General features: G+C 38.9%; 1 protein-coding gene across 1 annotated transcript; it reads left to right on the top strand.

Moving 5' to 3' along the window:
* Nucleotides 1-31: 31 nt before the first annotated feature.
* Nucleotides 32-8,669, top strand: RPA2 (Replication protein A2). Its single transcript, XM_085944986.1, has 7 exons — nt 32-139; nt 221-315; nt 1,691-1,915; nt 3,446-3,631; nt 5,338-5,549; nt 5,684-6,843; nt 7,635-8,669. Exons 1-6 carry the CDS (start codon nt 130-132, stop codon nt 5,766-5,768), a joined length of 813 nt encoding a protein of 270 aa, XP_085801112.1. The 5' UTR covers nt 32-129; the 3' UTR covers nt 5,769-6,843; nt 7,635-8,669.
* The last annotated feature ends 10,863 nt before the right edge of the window (nt 8,670-19,532 follow it).

Below are 19,532 nucleotides of genomic sequence, written 5' to 3' on the forward strand. Positions count from 1 at the left end.
AGCGATGGCATGGCAACAATTTCATCAAGTTGTTTCCCGCCGCGGCGTATTGTGGCTGTCATTGAATAGAAATTTGTATTTTTTTTTATTTGTTTTACGGTGTTATTATCTTGATAAACAACTGATACTATGTGGAACGGTAACTATCTGTTAATACACATGTATTATACTATCTTCATCGGTGTAAAATCTGATCATACGTAACTATGTTCTCTTTTAGATCAAGGTGGACAGGGAGGCCATGGTGGCGGATTTTTTAATTCTCCGAATCAATTTGGAGCTGCCAATACTCCCGGCACGAAAGCTAAGAAAACAGTAAGTTAGAAACTATTTCAATGTATATCAGTCATTTCTACTTATGGATCTGAAGTCAGCAATATCTACCCACAAAAACAATATAAACCTAGTATGCCTACTCCTACATTGTTTATCCAAGAGTTATCTATAGTTAAATAATAAAGGCAGCAATGTGGCCACTGAAATAAATAACAACATAAACACACAAATGTGAGAATGTAGACATTCTTTGTCTATTTTTGTACTTGGTAGGTTGTGGAGTTGGACATAAATAGTGCATGCTAAACTTTGACATTCATACTTCTTTGTTTTCGTTGAATTAATAATGGTATTGGTTAATATTCAAATAAACCATGCCTAAAGCAAACCCTTTGCCACTAGTACGCTACTACCTGATAAGGACTGGGTTTTAACAATGTTATATTGGCTATCTAGTATTTAAAATTACGATGTCATAAATATCTAGGTATATTAGTATTTATTGAGACAACACAGAATTTTAAAAATAAATCCGTAGACGAGCACACTACAGAAGTGAAAAGTTCCTGTTAATTCTCAGATATTTGTTTATCAGTACCAGCCATAGTAAATTAGGATATATACTGCCATCTGTTAATACTTGCTTTTCCCTCCACCACTCCACACCTGTTATGCAGGCATATATAATTTGTGCCGAAAGTGTCCCAGGAGCAACTTCCCAAGACCTTGGTTGGCGTTCACTAGAGTGTGCGTGATCCCTACTTCGATATAATGTATTACGGTCAATTCTCTTAACCTATGCTTTTTATCTGATAAATTATTTTGGTTTGCATCTACAATAATAGTTTTATTCCGTATAAATTTTAAGAAAATGCTCGGACTATCGATAGAATTTTAAAACAACAGAAAACATTGATGCAATAAAGTGTATAATTTTTATGTAAGTGTATAATTATGTTCTTATGCAATGACATTAATGTGGACGAATCATCTGGAAAAGAAAATGACACTCACTTTATTGTCGGGTCTGCCGAATGGCATAATCTGTTCTAACGCCATTACAATAAAGGTGATATTGCTATAAATTCCTGATGCTTTTTGTTGGGTCTGCCGAATGGTTCGGTTCGAACGGGTTCACTCAAATGAACATTGACATTAGAAACACTGCTCTAACGCCATTACAATAAAGATCATATTGCTATAAATTCCCGATGCGTGAAATTGCGCGACGTATACCTATACATGCGAATTTACTTGCTAGCTACTGTATTGAGTGTGTCGTCCATTAATAATGTCATTGTTCTTATGTGATAGATCAAAATTGTTGAGTGAACTGTGACACAATCTTTTGTTGTGTCTTTTGTCTTATGTATTAATGTTTTAAATGTTGATTTATGGCATTATTCTTTTCCAGGGCAAGAGAAATTCCCGTACAGCTCCAATAGTCATCAAGCAAGCCCTCAGCTGTTCGGATGACGGTGTCAAATTATGGGGCTCGGATGTTCAGATCGTGTCCATTGTGGCGAGGATACGAAATATCAAAATACAGAGCACAAAGATAGTTTACACAATACAAGACATGACAGGACGGATGAAGGCCATGCTATGGGTCGATCAGGATGCTATGAATGATTCAGAGGTATAAAGAACATCATTGTGATACCATATTCGCCACACAATGTGTTGTAGTGTTCTTTAAGCGCGAATCAAATTGAGGTGCATGTCGCCTACTGTCAAGCCATCGTGGCGACAAATTTAGTCTATGGTTTCGTCATTTTGCAGAATATTTTGAATGAGCACCATCTCTGTAAATTCACTGAAGAATGACAGTGATGAAGAGTGCCAACTATAATGTATTAGTAATTTGAATATTATTAATTATTCATGCTAATTTAAATTAATTTTAACAGTTTCTACATGTGCATACGTTCAAATTACTTGCAACATGACATCCATAGATAATATTTTGAACAGAACGCAACCTGCAGACCATAGATAATAAACAACATTCTTATAGAAAATACATGTGCCAACCGCTAAAAACAAAAAAAACGTCATGACAGTGCAGGTGTCGATGCGGTGCAGTTCAACGTGAGGTGACCTCATTGTTGTTCTGGTGATTTCGGCAGATTTTGCTAACTGATAATGTTTGTTTAATGGTTCAAAATGTGCTACGGGATGGGAGCATCAGTCTGATAACATTTTAAACACCAAGAAAAACGACTACACAATTTTTTCCCGTAGCGGCAGCTTACTGTGATGTCACGTGATAATAGACGACATGCGCCATAATATATTTCGCACTTCAGTTACTACTAATTAAATATTTTATTGTGTGAAAGAATATTCGCAAATAATAAGAACACAACTATTTTTAATAAAATTACTCATGTTCAATGATGGAATCAAAAGGAACAAGTGAAAAAGCATGACTTAATTGTTTTTAAAATAAATGAAAATGCAGTAAACTGCATTACCGCTTGAGCTTTCATTTAGGTATTATTTTCGCCAATTAATGTCTACAGTGTGTTCAATGATTTAACTTCGATATCTCATGATTTCCTATTATATTGATTACTGCATGTGTTTTCAATTTACTCTATTGCCTCTGTTCACATTTGTTGGATTTTGATGTCAGGGTGTGAGGAACTCAAGTTTTCCTCTTTACAAAACAATAGTATCAATTATACAGTGGAACCTTATATGACCTCAATTCTGCCATGCTAGTGTTTTTGTTTTTAGTGAAATGGGAACCCAAGTTTTTTTAACTACCTACCCTTTTTCTTATATTATGTAAAATTATTGGATTGTTTTGACATACTTTCTAATTTTTTTTACTTTTTACTTATCAGGGCAGAATTTACCTGTTCCCACTGTTTACATTTGTAGTTTCTGCAGTCCCGTTTTATTCCAGTACATTTTGGTACCTTTGATACTTAAGTTTTATGTTTTTATATTGCCACAAATTAGAAATTCAAATGCATGGCAATCATTGAACCGAATATTAAGGATCAGACGCACCTGTGTGTTTCTATTTATAGACACGTCTGCAGTGCCCAAGGTTGCAAAATGTGATTGGTGGGCGATATTTTATTTTAGCCAATTTGGAGTTGGCATGTTGTATTGTTTGTCATTCTTACGCTGTAATATTATCTGTTTTTTTTTTCAGGATAAATCAATCCCAAATGTCATGGTCAACACTTACGTTCAAATATATGGAAATGTAAAAACTAACCAAGGCAAAAAGACGCTGGTTGTCTTTAAAATGTTCAATATCACCAATATTAATGCAATCACATTTCACTATCTTCAATGTATCAACAATAAAATCAAAATGGAAGCCAAGTCCAAGGGAGTGAGTATAGATTGTTGATTGTTTCTTCGTATACCTATTTACCTTTTACCCATGCATATTTTATCAATATGAATAATTACGATTTTCCCCTTAATACATTCACTGCTGACCAATTAATTACTTGTTAATTACCACATTTAAATATCATGTTTCGCGTTATGCCCAGCATGCACCTCTCCATACCACGTTGTGCTACTCTTAAGTTTCTGGATCTCTCTTTTACTTAGGGTCCATGTTTCAAACGCATATGTCATCACGGGAAGCACACACTGGTTGAACACTTTGCGCTTTAGGCACAGTGGAAGGTCACTTTTGAAGATATTGAAGGCATAACGCGAAAGGACAAAAAGAGGAATGAGTGGATAAGGAAGCAGACAAGGGTTTGCGATGTAATAGAGTTTATTAAAAGCCTTAAATGGAGATGGGCTGGACACATAGCTCGAAGAAGAGACAATCGTTCGACAAATCTATTCATCCAGTGGTATCCAAGAAGTACAAAACGTCCACAAGGTAGAACTAGAGGCCGCTGGATCGATGAAATGATAAAGTTCTGCGGAAGTACGTGGCAACGCAAAGCACAGGACCGAGAGAAGTGGAAGCAACTTGAAGAGGCCTTCATCCAGCAGTGGATAGATTCAGGCTGATGATGATGATGAAATATCATGTTAATTATATCTAATGGCCAACTACTGCAAACGCACCAGTCGCGTTGTTAGCATTAAATTAATTAACTAAATTACAAATTGATACAAATACAGTAGAACCTCGATATAACAGATTTTTGACATAATGGACAAAACATCCGGTCAAATGTGAAGATTGTCAAAAACATCCTGTTGATGTTATACATGTTTAAATCCAAGTGTCACCATTTTAAAACAATTTTCTGTGCGTGATAATCACGTCATACCTCTCGCACACGAATTCGAGTCATATTGCCGTCCTGCCCGTAGACTGAACGTAGCACTGACATTTGCAACACTGGCAGCTGCATTCACACAGCTGCACAACAGTTTGCAATGGTTAGAAGTAGATGAAGGTGACTGGATATCACATCATGACTGAAAGTGAAATTGGAGATGAAGTCATGATCTCGGAAAATGAGAAAAGAAATGAAGATAGCGAAGAAGAAGCAACAACACGCCCAAAAACATAGTGATCAGTGATAAGATCGCATCTCAATGTCCTAATATCATTTATTGGCTATTTGTCAGATAACGAAATTCAACTATATTACATGCATTTTCGTCATTTTAGAGAGAGATAAAAAAACAGTAGACTTTAAAAGTGCAAACAAAACTTGATTCTTTGTTTAAAGCAGGATTACCGAAAGCAAGTGCGTCGACATCGAACATTAACGTCCGTCCACAACGGTTATCTAGATATATCATCTGAAGATGAATAAACAAGACTTTTTGGTGTTTTTATATAACCGGCTTTTGGCTTCAACGGACTCGCATTAGTCCTAGTCCAAAATAACGAGGTTCTACTCTAATATTATTATTACATACTTAACAAATGATATTCGATAATAATTAATAAAAACATTCTATGAAATTCCCCATAATTTTCTTCAAAAGTTTTATTAGCATACTCTCGACTTTCACCTTCAAATAAAATTAATTTCCCCATCGATTTGGGATGAATATGAGAATGACTGATAATTACCATGAATCCATCCTTCATACTACCTGTGATCTTTCTAGCCGAAAACAAATGGCCATGCAGAGATGTCATCATCGGCAATGCCTGCCAACTCGATGGTGATGGGAACGGACATAGGAGGAGCGGCGGCCGGACTGAATGCCCGACAGGCCATGGTCTTCAACTTGATCCGGGCAGCTAAACTCGACAAGGGGACGAGTAAAGATGACATGCAATCATCACTTAATGGACAGATGTCCAAAATGGAACTCGAGTATGTATACAATTACATTATTGTTATGCAGCTGATTTTCGGATGCATAAAGTTTTCCATAATGTTACCTTCTATGCATTTAACCCTTAGGCAACACTTGCATATTATTATTTGATTTAACTTTTTTTTTACAGTAAAATCCTGGAGTGGATGTGCGGAGAAGGTCACATTTATTCAACCATCGACGAAGATCACTTCCGAGCCACGGATGCTTCATAAAACTGCTTTCTAACCTTTTGTTACTGTATTTGTAATTACTGTTAAGTATGCCGATTGCGGGAGTTTCTCTACTGATGACCTTTCAATTTTCATTCATTCAGAAGTATAAAGAAAATAATTATGTTGAATTGTTTGTCAAATTATTGGTAAATAGTAAAAATGTCATAATATGAAAACTTGGATAATTATCTATAAAATATATTCGCCACTTTGTCATTCAATACATATAAGGTGGGGTCACACATATTATAAACTTGACATAATTGCAATTCCTCGATTTTGTCAATGTGATTTTATTGGTATTCACAAAACAGGTGTAACTGATGCACGCAGGGTTGATGCAACATTGTTGGTTGGAAATATATCCGTCGGCGCTTGTAACACAGTTAGAAACTCGCAGCATGTCACCAAAGTGTACAATATTTTTTATCTATTGTGGTTTGGTTAGGCACGATTTAATTGTATTTTAAAAACTAATCAATAAAATAAGTTAGTACGACTAACAAAGTGTGCACCATCTATGTCAAGTCTCCACAGTCTACCTCTACTCTTCGCCACTGGCGTGCGGCTCTTTTTTCAAGCTAGTTCAATCGACCGTAGTGCCGGCCTGCCTGATAACACAATGGCAGCAATCGTAATGAAATGACTTTTAAGGTTAAGGCCATGCATTAGTTGAGGCACGGTCTAAAAAGATCGTTGCTAGGCGATGTGCGGATTGCGGGTCGCGGGTGAAAATGACGCCTGTCAAACGAAATATTATTTCTCAACTTATTCAACTATATTACTTTTATACAGTAAAACCTCGTTAATACGAATTCCACAGGACCGAAAATCGAAAAAAAAAATTCGAATTACGAATTATGAAATGTATGAGGGAAAAATATTAAAATTTAAAATTTTTTATTTTCATCAATATTGTTTACGATTATAGATGTGCCTACCAAATTTCCGGTTCCATGTGTGTTTATGGGTCATAAAATGTCAGGATTATTTTTATTACCTTCTTAAAATAAGTAATTTATGATGTTTTACAAAAAGTCTGTAACAATTTTCAATGACTGGCTCATGAAATAGTGTACTTTATTACGATTATTGAATATTTTTATATGCCAGGACTCTGAAATAATTACGAAATTCGAATTAAAGGTATGGTTTTACTGGCTCATGAAATAGTGTACTTTATTACGATTATTGAATATTTTTATATGCCAGGACTCTGAAATAATTACGAAATTCGAATTAAAGGTATGGTTTTACTGGCTCATGAAATAGTGTACTTTATTACGATTATTGAATATTTTTATATGCCAGGACTCTGAAATAATTACGAAATTCGAATTAAAGGTATGGTTTTACTGGCTCATGAAATAGTGTACTTTATTACGATTATTGAATATTTTTATATGCCAGGACTCTGAAATAATTACGAAATTCGAATTAAAGGTATGGTTTTACTGGCTCATGAAATAGTGTACTTTATTACGATTATTGAATATTTTTATATGCCAGGACTCTGAAATAATTACGAAATTCGAATTAAAGGTATGGTTTTACTGGCTCATGAAATAGTGTACTTTATTACGATTATTGAATATTTTTATATGCCAGGACTCTGAAATAATTACGAAATTCGAATTAAAGGTATGGTTTTACTGGCTCATGAAATAGTGTACTTTATTACGATTATTGAATATTTTTATATGCCAGGACTCTGAAATAATTACGAAATTCGAATTAAAGGTATGGTTTTACTGGCTCATGAAATAGTGTACTTTATTACGATTATTGAATATTTTTATATGCCAGGACTCTGAAATAATTACGAAATTCGAATTAAAGGTATGGTTTTACTGGCTCATGAAATAGTGTACTTTATTACGATTATTGAATATTTTTATATGCCAGGACTCTGAAATAATTACGAAATTCGAATTAAAGGTATGGTTTTACTGGCTCATGAAATAGTGTACTTTATTACGATTATTGAATATTTTTATATGCCAGGACTCTGAAATAATTACGAAATTCGAATTAAAGGTATGGTTTTATATGAAAACAATGTTCAAGGGACTTTTTTTCGCGAAAATTTCGAATTACGGCGAATTTTGAATTATCCGTGTTTTTATTAACGAGGTTCTACTGTACTATCAAAATCTGTTTTACGTTGACATTTATCCATCTTGCCTATTTTGACATTTCGGGTGTTTCGACTATGGATTAAATCACATATGTGTGCGCAGAAGAGAATAGAGCTTTGTTGGTGTCAAGTTGAATTTTATTGTGCATTATGCATAAAAATTAGTTTACGAGACATGTTTTTCTCAAATATTATATTATAATTAGCTTTGTGTAACAAAATTTATGTTCGAGATTATGTTATATAATATTATACCATAATTATTATCATTACCGTGTGTTCAATTAAGCATTGGTGCGAGCAAAACACATGTCGTAAAATATTTTTTATATATTTTGATAATACCACATTTTATAAATTTTCATGAATTTATACCTCCCAAGTAAATACTGAATCTTTTGCAAATACTTTCTAATAATTAAATTTTTTTCAATCTATGATGGAAAGATGGAAAGTTGTATTTTTTTCGGTAGCTTTTTAAAAATATACGCAGTTGTACAGAGGGTCGTGGACCCGGTTGAAGTGGTGTCAAGATCGTTATCTCAAAAATGAATTGATTACTGTCCTTGCTATTTTTATAATGGCAGTTACATACAGATATTTTATTTTAAGAAGGCATGTCCTCATCTCGGTGGGCAGACTAATTAAAAATTGCTACTCAATTCTGTCCAGAAGACTAGGAATGCTACCTCATGATATAAATAAATCTATTCCGTATGAAAACTTTATTTTTCTAATAAAACACATAAATTGAAATAGACTAACTAATTATTTTAACTGACCTCTTCGTGGTCTTCACAATAATATTGACACCTACGTAAGAGGCCGGAACTGCGATTCTGGCTATTTTGACTTAATTTCCTTTTATAAAAATTAATCAATATTTTATAGGCATAAATAAAAAATTACGATTTCAGCATTTAAATTACCATTATAGTGTCATTAAAATTTATTAACTAGGTCCATGCCTTCAGCGAGTTATCTCGCTCTATCAGGCCATGATCGACAGGCCGCACATACAAATTTTGCGAGTTACCTTATCCGACTTTAACTCTTTTACTCCCAGCTGATTTAGCCTAGCATATGCGAAAACTCCCAAGCGTTTTTTGACAAAAAATTGTCAATTTAGTTTTTTTTAAATAACTTTAAAATTCTACACATGTTTTAAAAATTTGAAACTTTTTTTGTGTGTTCTCAATGGTGTATAAAGCAATAATAAGTAATAATATTGATAGTTTACATCAATAAAACAAAAGAAAAAAATAATGTATCAATATTTATTTAGAAATGAATGGATAAAACTATGTTTGAACACAATACAAGTGTGACAACATTTTTTTATTTATAATTGATACCTATATCAAATTTTATAATATAATCTATCCTTATGTAGTAACAGAAAAAAAAATAAACATATTATTATTTCTCTATGAAATAGAATTTTTATAAAGTAATCAAAAAAAATCGTATAGTGTCAAGGTATTCAAGAAAAAAATAAGTCTCAAAGCACTAAATCATTTATAATAATATTTATATTCATGTATTTTTTCACCATCTTACCAAAAGTACAGTGGCATCCATTGTTAGTTCAAAAATTACAAAATCCATTTTGTAATGTGATATATGAATCATAAAACAACTAAAAGAAATATCAGAATTTAAAATGTGTCATAAAAATAATGTTTTATTATTTTTATGACCCTCTTTGGTCTCAAGTTCGACAGCAGAGCAATTATGACATGTGAGTTAATAGGGTATGACATAATTATAAATAAAGCTGACACTAAAATAAATGTTACTCACACCCGACACACAGTGAATATAATGCTTTGTCTACACGAGACGAAATATGACGGGAAAAAATTTGGAATAAATCGTAAATTTGGTTTCAAACTTTCGGCCGATGGATCGGCCCAGATGGAGTTTCGCATAGGTATGGTGGGCCGAATGGGAGTAAAAGGGTTAAACTCAGATTACTAGCCACTCGATTGATTTGCATAATCTAAAAAATTAAACACACTGGCATCTGTTTGAATATCGGTATTACAGCGATTGTAGTAAGACCTTCGCTCTACTTGTGTCCTTAAAAATCTGCGGTCTGTCAGGTACTGCCATAGTAATTTCGTAAGCCATAGTAAAGGTTAAAATTGTGTATTACTGTAAAGTTACGTTTTGCAGTTCCGACCTTATATGTAGGAGGTGTCGAATTATGTACATTCACTGCGACGAACCTATCAATAGTCATCCCGCTGTAGCGAAACAGAAAATATACATTGATAATCATGAGATTATTTTCTAGCAACATATGGGTAAAGTATTGTGGGAGTGATCACAGTCTACTCTTTCATCGTTACATTAAAATACAATGTTTTAGACGACAAGTATGTAAGTTGAATTCTATAACGAATGTTTCCAGTTAAAGTAAGTAATAAAAAAAAAAATGGGTACTGTTCGGTTAAAGCGGATACAGCGGAAAACGCATTTTGCAAATAGCCGAGAAACTGGATTATTTGTTAGGTTAACCTAACCCAAACTAACAAATAAACCAGTTTATCGGCTATTTTCAAAATGCGTTTTCCGCTGTATCCGCTTTAACCGAACAGTACCAAGAAATGAAATTCAGCAGTTTGTTTTGTTTCTTTTTATATTCTTCTCTGTGTGCCCCCTCAGTTGGTAGACAAGATGGCTGCTGGTGGAGGTAGTTTCTATCAAAAACTGAAAGCTATGACCCTAACTATCACATGAAAAAAATTGGGTGCCTTGTTTAGTGTGTAAATAATACAATTTACCTTGTTTGTAAATACCGGTTCGACATTTACATAATTTTTTTGTTCATTTGAAACCATGAGCGCAATGCAGAGGTTTTTCTCAAGCTCCTTAGCAATCGGCCGAGCAATGTAAATGTACACGGTCACCATGGTGTACGAGCGACAAGAGTTGCATGGCCAGCTATCTTTGCTGCATTTTGACGCAGTTTCTGTGTTTCAACACACATCAAAGGACGCTAGCTTTCACCTTACTTGCCCCATTACGAAGGGGAGCAACACAAATACCATCCAGAGCAGTGTGATCATCAGCATTTTGTCAACATAACAAATAGTATATTTTAGCACCTATATCACAATTATTATAGTTCGCATTGTCTTCTGTTGAAAGTGGCGAGCAAAATGATAGTACTTTTGGCGTACTTCTATACCTTTTTATTTATCATTATTACCTAAGTGTCATACTATGTACACGATACAAGCAGACCAAAGTTATAGTACGGTTGGCAACAGGGTGTAACATAACGTCGTTCGGCATGCAATACCTCGTTTGCGACCATTTTACCAAAATGTAGTTATGTTTTGATGCGATTCGATTCTAAATCTATATCTGCATTTGCAAAATGCTGGATATTTGTTTAAATCAACATTTTTATAGGCAATTTGTAACACCACGTATGTGATTTTACATAATGCAACACTGCGAATGTGTCACAGCAGGTTAAAGGCAGATGTAAAGTAGAATTAAGGCGTACATCATTGACACGTCTTATTACCAAGTGGGACAAGGTGTATCAATTGCCGCGAATATTATGTTTATGGAAACTGTTCTCCATATTTTTTTACGATGTCATGGACCCTGAGGGCATGGATGTGGAAGGCAATCGATGCCTTCAAAATGCTTCGTAATTCCTGAAACAGACCAAAGAACGGACAAAACAATCCTTCAGAATCTAGAGAGAGCTCTAGACAGTATCTCTAAATTGCAATCCGGAGGTTTTTGGATACATTGTGAGACCAGATAATTTAAAATGACTAGTAGTTTTGAGTAGCCTCCAAATCTTAGAACTCACATAGGATCAACTAAAATTAGCGACACACCATACGCCAAGGCTCCAAAGAAGATTATCATCACGGAGGACATCTCCGCTCAAAAAACAATAGGCGAGATCGAAAAGGTCCTCAAGTCAAAGAATAGTTTTGTGGAGATGATACATCTTATATGTACCATATCCACAATAGCTAGAAATAAACTCCTCCCCAAACCCTCCAGCAGCACCCAAACCAACGGCAACACCAGCTACAAGATTAGACCAAATAGTAAGTCACCCGCCAGACCAAGACAGACCAGAAGTAAAACAAAAAAATTAATAACTATATCCCCAAAGAACACAGGTACCCAGGATTCAATTCAATTTATTTATTTTTACATATTGTGGACATTACAAATTATAAGTTTAAGACGTTCACAACATGACATAAAAAAAGAGATAGATAGTATGTTATTAAACAGTAGATATATGTACATACAAAAATATTAATTATATAGGTACATGGAAATACAAAAAAAAATTATAAAATAACGTCCACCTATACTCATCCTCACGTAGGTAGAATATATCAACACCCGAAGCAATTTCGTTGAACATAGTTATCGCCCTCCCAATTGGCATTACCAGTGGCAGGTTGGTTCTGCACCTTGGGAGAATAAACAACTGATGTTCTCTATTTCTAAGATAGTTATCAGGGACACACAGGTCAACACTGCTCAGAATGGCAGAGTTCTCGTTTATACCTCGTATAAGTCGAAAAAAATACGTAGCTAAATAAAGATTTCTTCTAAATTGCAAACTGCAGTATGTAAGCATGCCTAAGAGAAAGTCAGTTGGATAAAGCCACGGATAGTATCCGTACAACCTCAAATAAAGGAGTCTCAAGAATTTCTTCTGAACCCTCTCCACCATAAGGCCATACTTCAACTGATACGGTGCCCAAACAATAGACCCACTCTCAAGTCTGCAATAGGTCAAGGATACAATAGGTCCGGACACGTCTGACTCTGAACCGGAACTACCCCCGAACGTTCACGAAGGTTTCAATGAACTATCTAGCATTCATGAAGAAACGGAAAAAAAACTATTCCTAGAATCACAGATAGCGTCACCAACCTCCCCCGATCCCTCTCACATATCACACCCCAACTTCACCATCAATTTCCACCCCTTCCACTAGTAGATCGCGCACTCCACAATCCCCCCCGAACCCACGCGATAAATCCCCCCCACCGCCGCAAAACAGACCCCCCCCCCCCAACCCAAACTCCCAATACCCAACCAAAAAACGCGACACAACAAACCTCTACCCCTACCAACTATACAGGCAAAGTCCCTCCAATCATATTGCATAATAAAACAGACCTCCAGACAGTAGTAAAAGATAAAGATATGGAAATCGTATGATTTTCAATCACGGAAGCAGTAAATATTAATCAGGGAGTTAAAATCACCCTTCCAGTCATACACAAAATATTAGTAAGCTTCCTAAACAAGAGAAACATGGCTTTTCACTCTTACCAGCTAGAAGCCGAGAAGACATACAGAGTATTAATAAGAGGAATCCCCGAGTCATATGGTTACTCCTCTATCACAGAAGAACTAATCAGGCTAGGCTTCCCGGTAGTAAGCACCCAGCGAATGCTCAAATGCATAGAAAGAACCCTTATCCCTCTCATCCTAGTAGATGTCGAAAATAACGAGGCAGATAGGGTTATCTATAACCTAGAACATTTATTCCTCTTAAGAATCCCTCAAAAAAAGAACCTCAAACAGCCAATGCCAACAACATGGACATTCAGGACGCAATTGCCACGCTTCCTCCCGCTGCCTAAAATGCGGATCTAACCATCACACAGCCTTATGTAAACACACCCGCGAAATGGGTCGTGCCAACTGTGGCGGCCCCACCCAGCCAACTTCAGAGGCTGCCCAGCAAACCCCTTTAGGTCTAAATTCAACCCAGCCCCAACTCCACTCCATCCACCCCCCTGGCCTCATGGCCAAACCTCCCGACATTGATGTCCCCATGGTTCCGCCATAATCCCGCGTCAAACGGACATCCCGCATGGTCAGGACCACCCAGACCGGCGCCACTAACAGCACCACAAAATAGGAGACCTCTTCTCCCCACACCTCAACCGACATTGAAGTTAAAGTCCCTCCACCAAACCCGCCCCGTACCACCCTCGGTCTTAATCGAGAGTATCACGGGACCCATCAATTGGTGATGTGAAGCATCTAAGAATTGGCCTGGGAGTGTCCTGGGAGAAGATGCCCAAGACTTAGATTGCTACGCTCAAAGTGAGCTCTGACTGAGTTTACTGAGTTTACTCTAATGCAAAGTGCCAGGGAGAGAAAAAGCACATGGAAATTACTAAAAAGAAAATGAACCTACTTGTTTATTAAATTAAAGAACGAAGCTAATCATACAGGCAGCAAAATTTATGTGAAGAGATCTTCACGCCCGTAGTAAGACGCCGCAAATTTTTTGAAAGCAAGATAATTGGCCTTAGTAGCAACCAGGTCGGACGGGCCGATGGGTCCAACAGCTGGTTGGACCGACCTGAGCATTTCCTCCCGTTCGGAGCACATACTCAGACACTCCCATAGGATGTGGTTGGCATCCTGTATTTCCCCTCCGCATGGACATGTCGGACGGCTTACAAGTCCAAGCTCGAAGAGCTTGCCAGCGAATCCACCATGACCAGTCACAAATTGACTGGTGTAATGGTCTGGAGTCAGATATTTGGTTATCTCCATTCGCCACTGTATGTTTGGAAAAAACGTATATGTGTGCCGGCCCTTGGTCGATTCGTCCCACTTTCGCTGCCAGGTCGTAATGGCCGCGTTGAGCGACATGAGTCTAATTCTGCGCCTCAATAATGCTACTCCTTCACCAGCTAGCCGAGGGGGAAGGGACGAGGTGAAAATCACCAACGTCGGCCTCCTCGCCCTTGAGGAGCAATATTGAAGCGCCGCTGACCTGAATATGCAGGTCAAGTGGGAGAATGCCGGCCAGGACCGGGAGCGCGTCAGTTGAGGTAGTACGGTAGGCTTTGGTAATGGACAGAAGCGCGATGCGCTGTCCTCTTAAAAGAGAGATTCTAAGTTTGACACTTTTGGGAATGCGCGGGCACCAAGCACTGGCGGCATAAGCCGCGATTCCCATAAAAATGGCGCCGTAGGCGATCTTGAGCGCCCTTACTTTTAAGCCCCATCCTTCACCAGCCATGCGGCCGATCCTCTGGAAGGCCACCCCAGCCTTGTGGACTTGGGTTTCGGCATGGTGTAGGAAATTTAACATTGTGTCCATTTTGACGCCTAGATAGGTGACGATCTTCGACACTTTCACTCTCGTGTCACCGAATCGGACTGTGGGTAGTCTCGAACAGCTAAGTCGTCTCGGTCCTTTAAGGACAATGGCTTCTGTCTTGGAAGGTGCGAATGATAGTCTAGTTAATCTACCCCAAGCCTCAATTGATGCTAAAGCTTCGCCAACGGTGCTCTCAATCTTCGCCCTGCTGTCGGCCTCGACCAGCAGCAGCGCATCGTCTGCGTAGGCAATGACAGTACAGTCGGTTGGAAGCGGAGATCGTCGAAGAGTACGTTCCAGAGAAGGGGCCCGAGGACTGAGCCCTGGGGACATCCCATGCTGGTGTTCCTCTTTATTGTGGTTGAACCAACTCGAAACTCGATCGATCTATTGGTGAAATAACTTTGAATTGACGCGAACAAATTTCCTGGTAGTCTCTTCAGCCGGAGCTTTCGAAGTATAAGAGGCCAAGACGCACTATCAAACGCACCTGCAATGTCCAGGAAAACTCCTAGGACGTATTTACGGCGAGAATTTTCAGCAATGGCAATCACGTTCCTTATGGCGTCGACTGTTGATTTGCCTCTTCTGAATCCAAATTGCTTATCGGAAAGCGGCGAGTGTGTCTCCAGGTGGGCTTCAATCCTGTGGCACAGTAGCTTCTCCAGCACTTTGCCTAGAGCGGGCAGAAGTGTTAGAGGGCGGTAGGCTTTGGGGCTAGACCTCAACCGACAAACACCTACAGCAACTCCAGAAACCTCCACAATAACCCTTCAACAAGCCACAACAATAATGGCCCCTCAACATTTAATACAGATCGCCGGCATATCGCCAATATTCAAGAACTGTGTACAGGTATGAAAAACCTGCTCCATGTCGCTAACTCCACTCTCGCGGCAATATGCCCAGCCCTCAGCAACTATTCCATACCATTCCAACCCCATATCTCAACAATAGCTCCCTCCCACGGCCAAATACCTTAAACCTTCAATGGCTACCAAGGTATCACCTTTTTCTCTCCAGATAGCATTCTGGAATGCTTCTGGAGCTTTCCATAGGGATAAACATGAAATCACACAACTTCTTAGAGGACCACGACATCGACATCTTCTTGATAAATGAAACTTTTCTCAAACCACATACGACAATTAACTTCCCCAACTATAACATCTACAAGACTGACAGACTCACGAACAAAGGAGGAGGAACAGCCATCCTCATCAAATCGACTATAGACCATTGCCCTCCAAGCTCACCACCAACATCAACGCCACTCCACACCCCAACAATAGAGTCCACTTCAATCCTAGTCAACACCAAAAACTACGGATTAGTACAGTTCACTTCAGTGTACTGCCCTCCCAAGAAACAACTTTTGCAGACGGACCTGCACGACCTAAAAGATTCGTAATTCGCCATATCCATCATTGCTGGTGACTTCAATGCTAAACATTCCGCATGGAACAGCACAACCACCACAGCAAGAGGCAAGGTAATTCACCAATACGCAGAGGACTCAGAGTCAATAATAGTAGCCCCATCAGAAGCCACCATCCACACACCAGGTTGTCAATCAAACATCATAGACTTTGCACTTCTAAGAAACACTAGCTACATCCCGATAATTAGAGTAACAGACGAGCTTAACTCAAACCACAAACCCATCCTACTGTAGTTGGGAGACCCAGTAGACCCTCTCGCCACACTCCCGGACAACACCAGATATAAAACATCATGGGAAGAATTCGGAGCTTATTTGGAGGAACACCTCACAGAGCATACTCTACTCACTAACGAGCTAGACATAGATTCCGCGATAATGGATCTCACCCACAATATCCAGGAAGCAATTAAGACAGCTTCCATACCCTCGAACCCAATCACCAAACACCGATTAGACTTACCCAAACACATCAAACTTCTCATCACAGAAAAAAAAACCGTCACAGAAAACTAGGTCAGCGCACAGGCGACCCCCAGGAATTTGCACGAGCCAAACAGCTCAAAGCGAAAATAGACCGCGAAATCTTAGATTACGTCCAAAATAGATGGATCAGCAAACTACAAGACTTAGTTAAAGGCAGTCAACCCTTCTGGTCACTCACCAAGATTCTAAGGCTTTCAAAATGCCCAATAACGCCGCTAACTGGACCCAAAGGGCCAGTATTCACCAACACAGATAAAGCCACACTATTCGCGGACAGTATCCAAGATCAATTCTCACCAAACCCCATAGATCGCTCGGACACCGAAACCAGAAGACACGTAAACTCAATTATTAGAGAATCCGGTGCCATTCTCAACTCAACACCTAGTCCTCCACCAACACCGCTAATAGCTGTTACCAAAGACGAAACAGACTATCTGATCAAGCGAATAAAGAATCGCAAAGCATCAGGCAACGACGGGATTAGCAATCTCATCCTAAAAAAGCTCCCAGATAAAGGCACTGAGGCCCCAACAAACATCCTCAATGCTTGTCTAGACCTACAGTATTTCCCAGATGCCTGGAAATCAGCCGACGTAATACTTCTGCCTAAACCAGGTAAGAATCTTAAGCTCCCACAAAACCACAGACCGATTAGTTTGCTCCCTTCTATGAGCAAGATACTGGAAAGAGCCATAAATTCAAGACTTAAAAGCATTATCTACGAGAAAAAACTCATACCCGATGAGCAACACGGCTTCAGACAGGGTCACTCCACCAACCATCAACTGCTACGCACCACGAAATTCATCATAGAGGCCCTTAACCATTACACATTCACGGTAGGATTATTTCTAGACATAGCCAAGGCTTTCGACAAAGTCTGGATCGACGGCCTCATAGTCAAACTAGCCAGAGCAGAGGTCGACCTCCCCATGATCAAAATCCTAAACTCATTCCTCACAGATAGACAATTTTCGGTCAAATACCACGGTATCAGATCAACCACACGGACTCCCACCGCCGGAGTCCCCCAAGGCTTAGTTTTAGCTCCAACCTCTCTACAATCTATACACTAGAGATATTCCCATCCCACTAAACTCTACAGCAAATTCCTGCATAGTAGCCCAATACGCCGACGACACTGCAATCCTAGCCAAATCCATCAACAGAAATCAAGCCACAAAGATAGTACAGAAAGCAACAGATAACATCTCCATATGGTGCAAGAAATGATGCATCAAAGTCAACGCTGAAAAAAGTGCAACAATCGTATTCTCACATCGCATTAACCTACACAGCAGACATGCAAAATCTCTTCGCATGAATAACACGGCCATCCCTTGGACCGACACAGGTAAATATCTAGGCCTCCACTTGGACAAGCATCTTAACTTCTTCAAACACATAAACATCAAAGACAGACAAGCTAGAATAGCCAGGGCAAGACTCAACCCAATGATAGGCAAACGCAGTAAGCTATCCCTCAGAGGAAAACGTCTCTTATACACGGCAATTATAAGACCAATCATGACGTACGCTTGCCCTATCTGGGCACACGGAAGCCCCAACTTAATAAAAAACAACTCCAGACTGTACAAAACGTAGCCCTACGCTCGATCACAGGCGCTCCCAACTACGTCAGAGGAACGACTCTCCACAACGACCTAGATATAGAACCCCTAGCAGACCATATACAAAAACTAGCAATAAAATTCTATGACTCCATGACTAACCACCCCAACCCAACAATCAGGAACTTAAACGACCATGACATAAACGACATCACCGAATTCAACAGACCACGAACCATACTAAGACGCAACCCTCCGCAACCACCGTAAAATCAACGCACGAACCATTAAAAAAAACTCTATAATTACAGATCTACAGACCCAAAGCAGCAGCAGCAGACGTCATCAACCAGGACCTCCCGACACTTCTTATGCTTTCAGATTCCCGGCAGACAATGACGACATACCCAACCAGGGATCACCCTACAACCAGGATCTACCAACACACCACCTCTGATATCAGAGCCAAGCAGCCCATGACGACCAACGCAACCAAGGACCACTAATACCAATTCCTTTTCAGAAAAAATCACAGCGGTTGGGGTTTTGGCCGAGAGTATTGCACACCCCACTCTCGGAGTTTTTCACCCCACCGCGGTTCACTTTTTGATGAACGAACAGGTTTTAACTGGTTACCTGGCAAAGTATTTTCTTCTTCTTCTTCTCATCGGTCTTCGCTTCGAGCTGATGACTGGTGTACGCCCGAACTTCAAAACTCGCAACCTTCTCAACCCTCATGTCGAAGCCATCTGACCCAGATGCATCAAAAGGAGCCCGGTCGGGCGGCATGACGATCGTCACGTTTGGAACAAAAGCGGCAGCGCGGTCGGTGCGGTGTGGGCCGAGGGGATGGCTCGAGATCGTGAGGATATGTAAAGATAGTAGCTTCTAAATTCAATTATAAAACAACACCCTTGCATTTGGAGGTATGAACCCCTCCCGGTCCTCCTCAAGAACCGGGATATTAAGATTAAAATCGCACACGTAAATTCA

Source organism: Rhyacophila brunnea, unplaced genomic scaffold (genome assembly GCF_057557595.1).
Source record: "Rhyacophila brunnea isolate RB1 unplaced genomic scaffold, BYU_Rbru_1.0 scaffold_17, whole genome shotgun sequence".
NCBI lineage: Eukaryota > Metazoa > Arthropoda > Insecta > Trichoptera > Rhyacophilidae > Rhyacophila > Rhyacophila brunnea.

Excerpts from the sequence above, each read along its gene's own strand:
- RPA2 (XM_085944986.1), top strand. Across the intron at positions 316-1,690 it reads GCACGAAAGCTAAGAAAACA|GGCAAGAGAAATTCCCGTAC; the intron begins GTAAGTTAGAAA and ends ATTCTTTTCCAG. Across the intron at positions 5,550-5,683 it reads ATGTCCAAAATGGAACTCGA|TAAAATCCTGGAGTGGATGT; the intron begins GTATGTATACAA and ends TTTTTTTTACAG.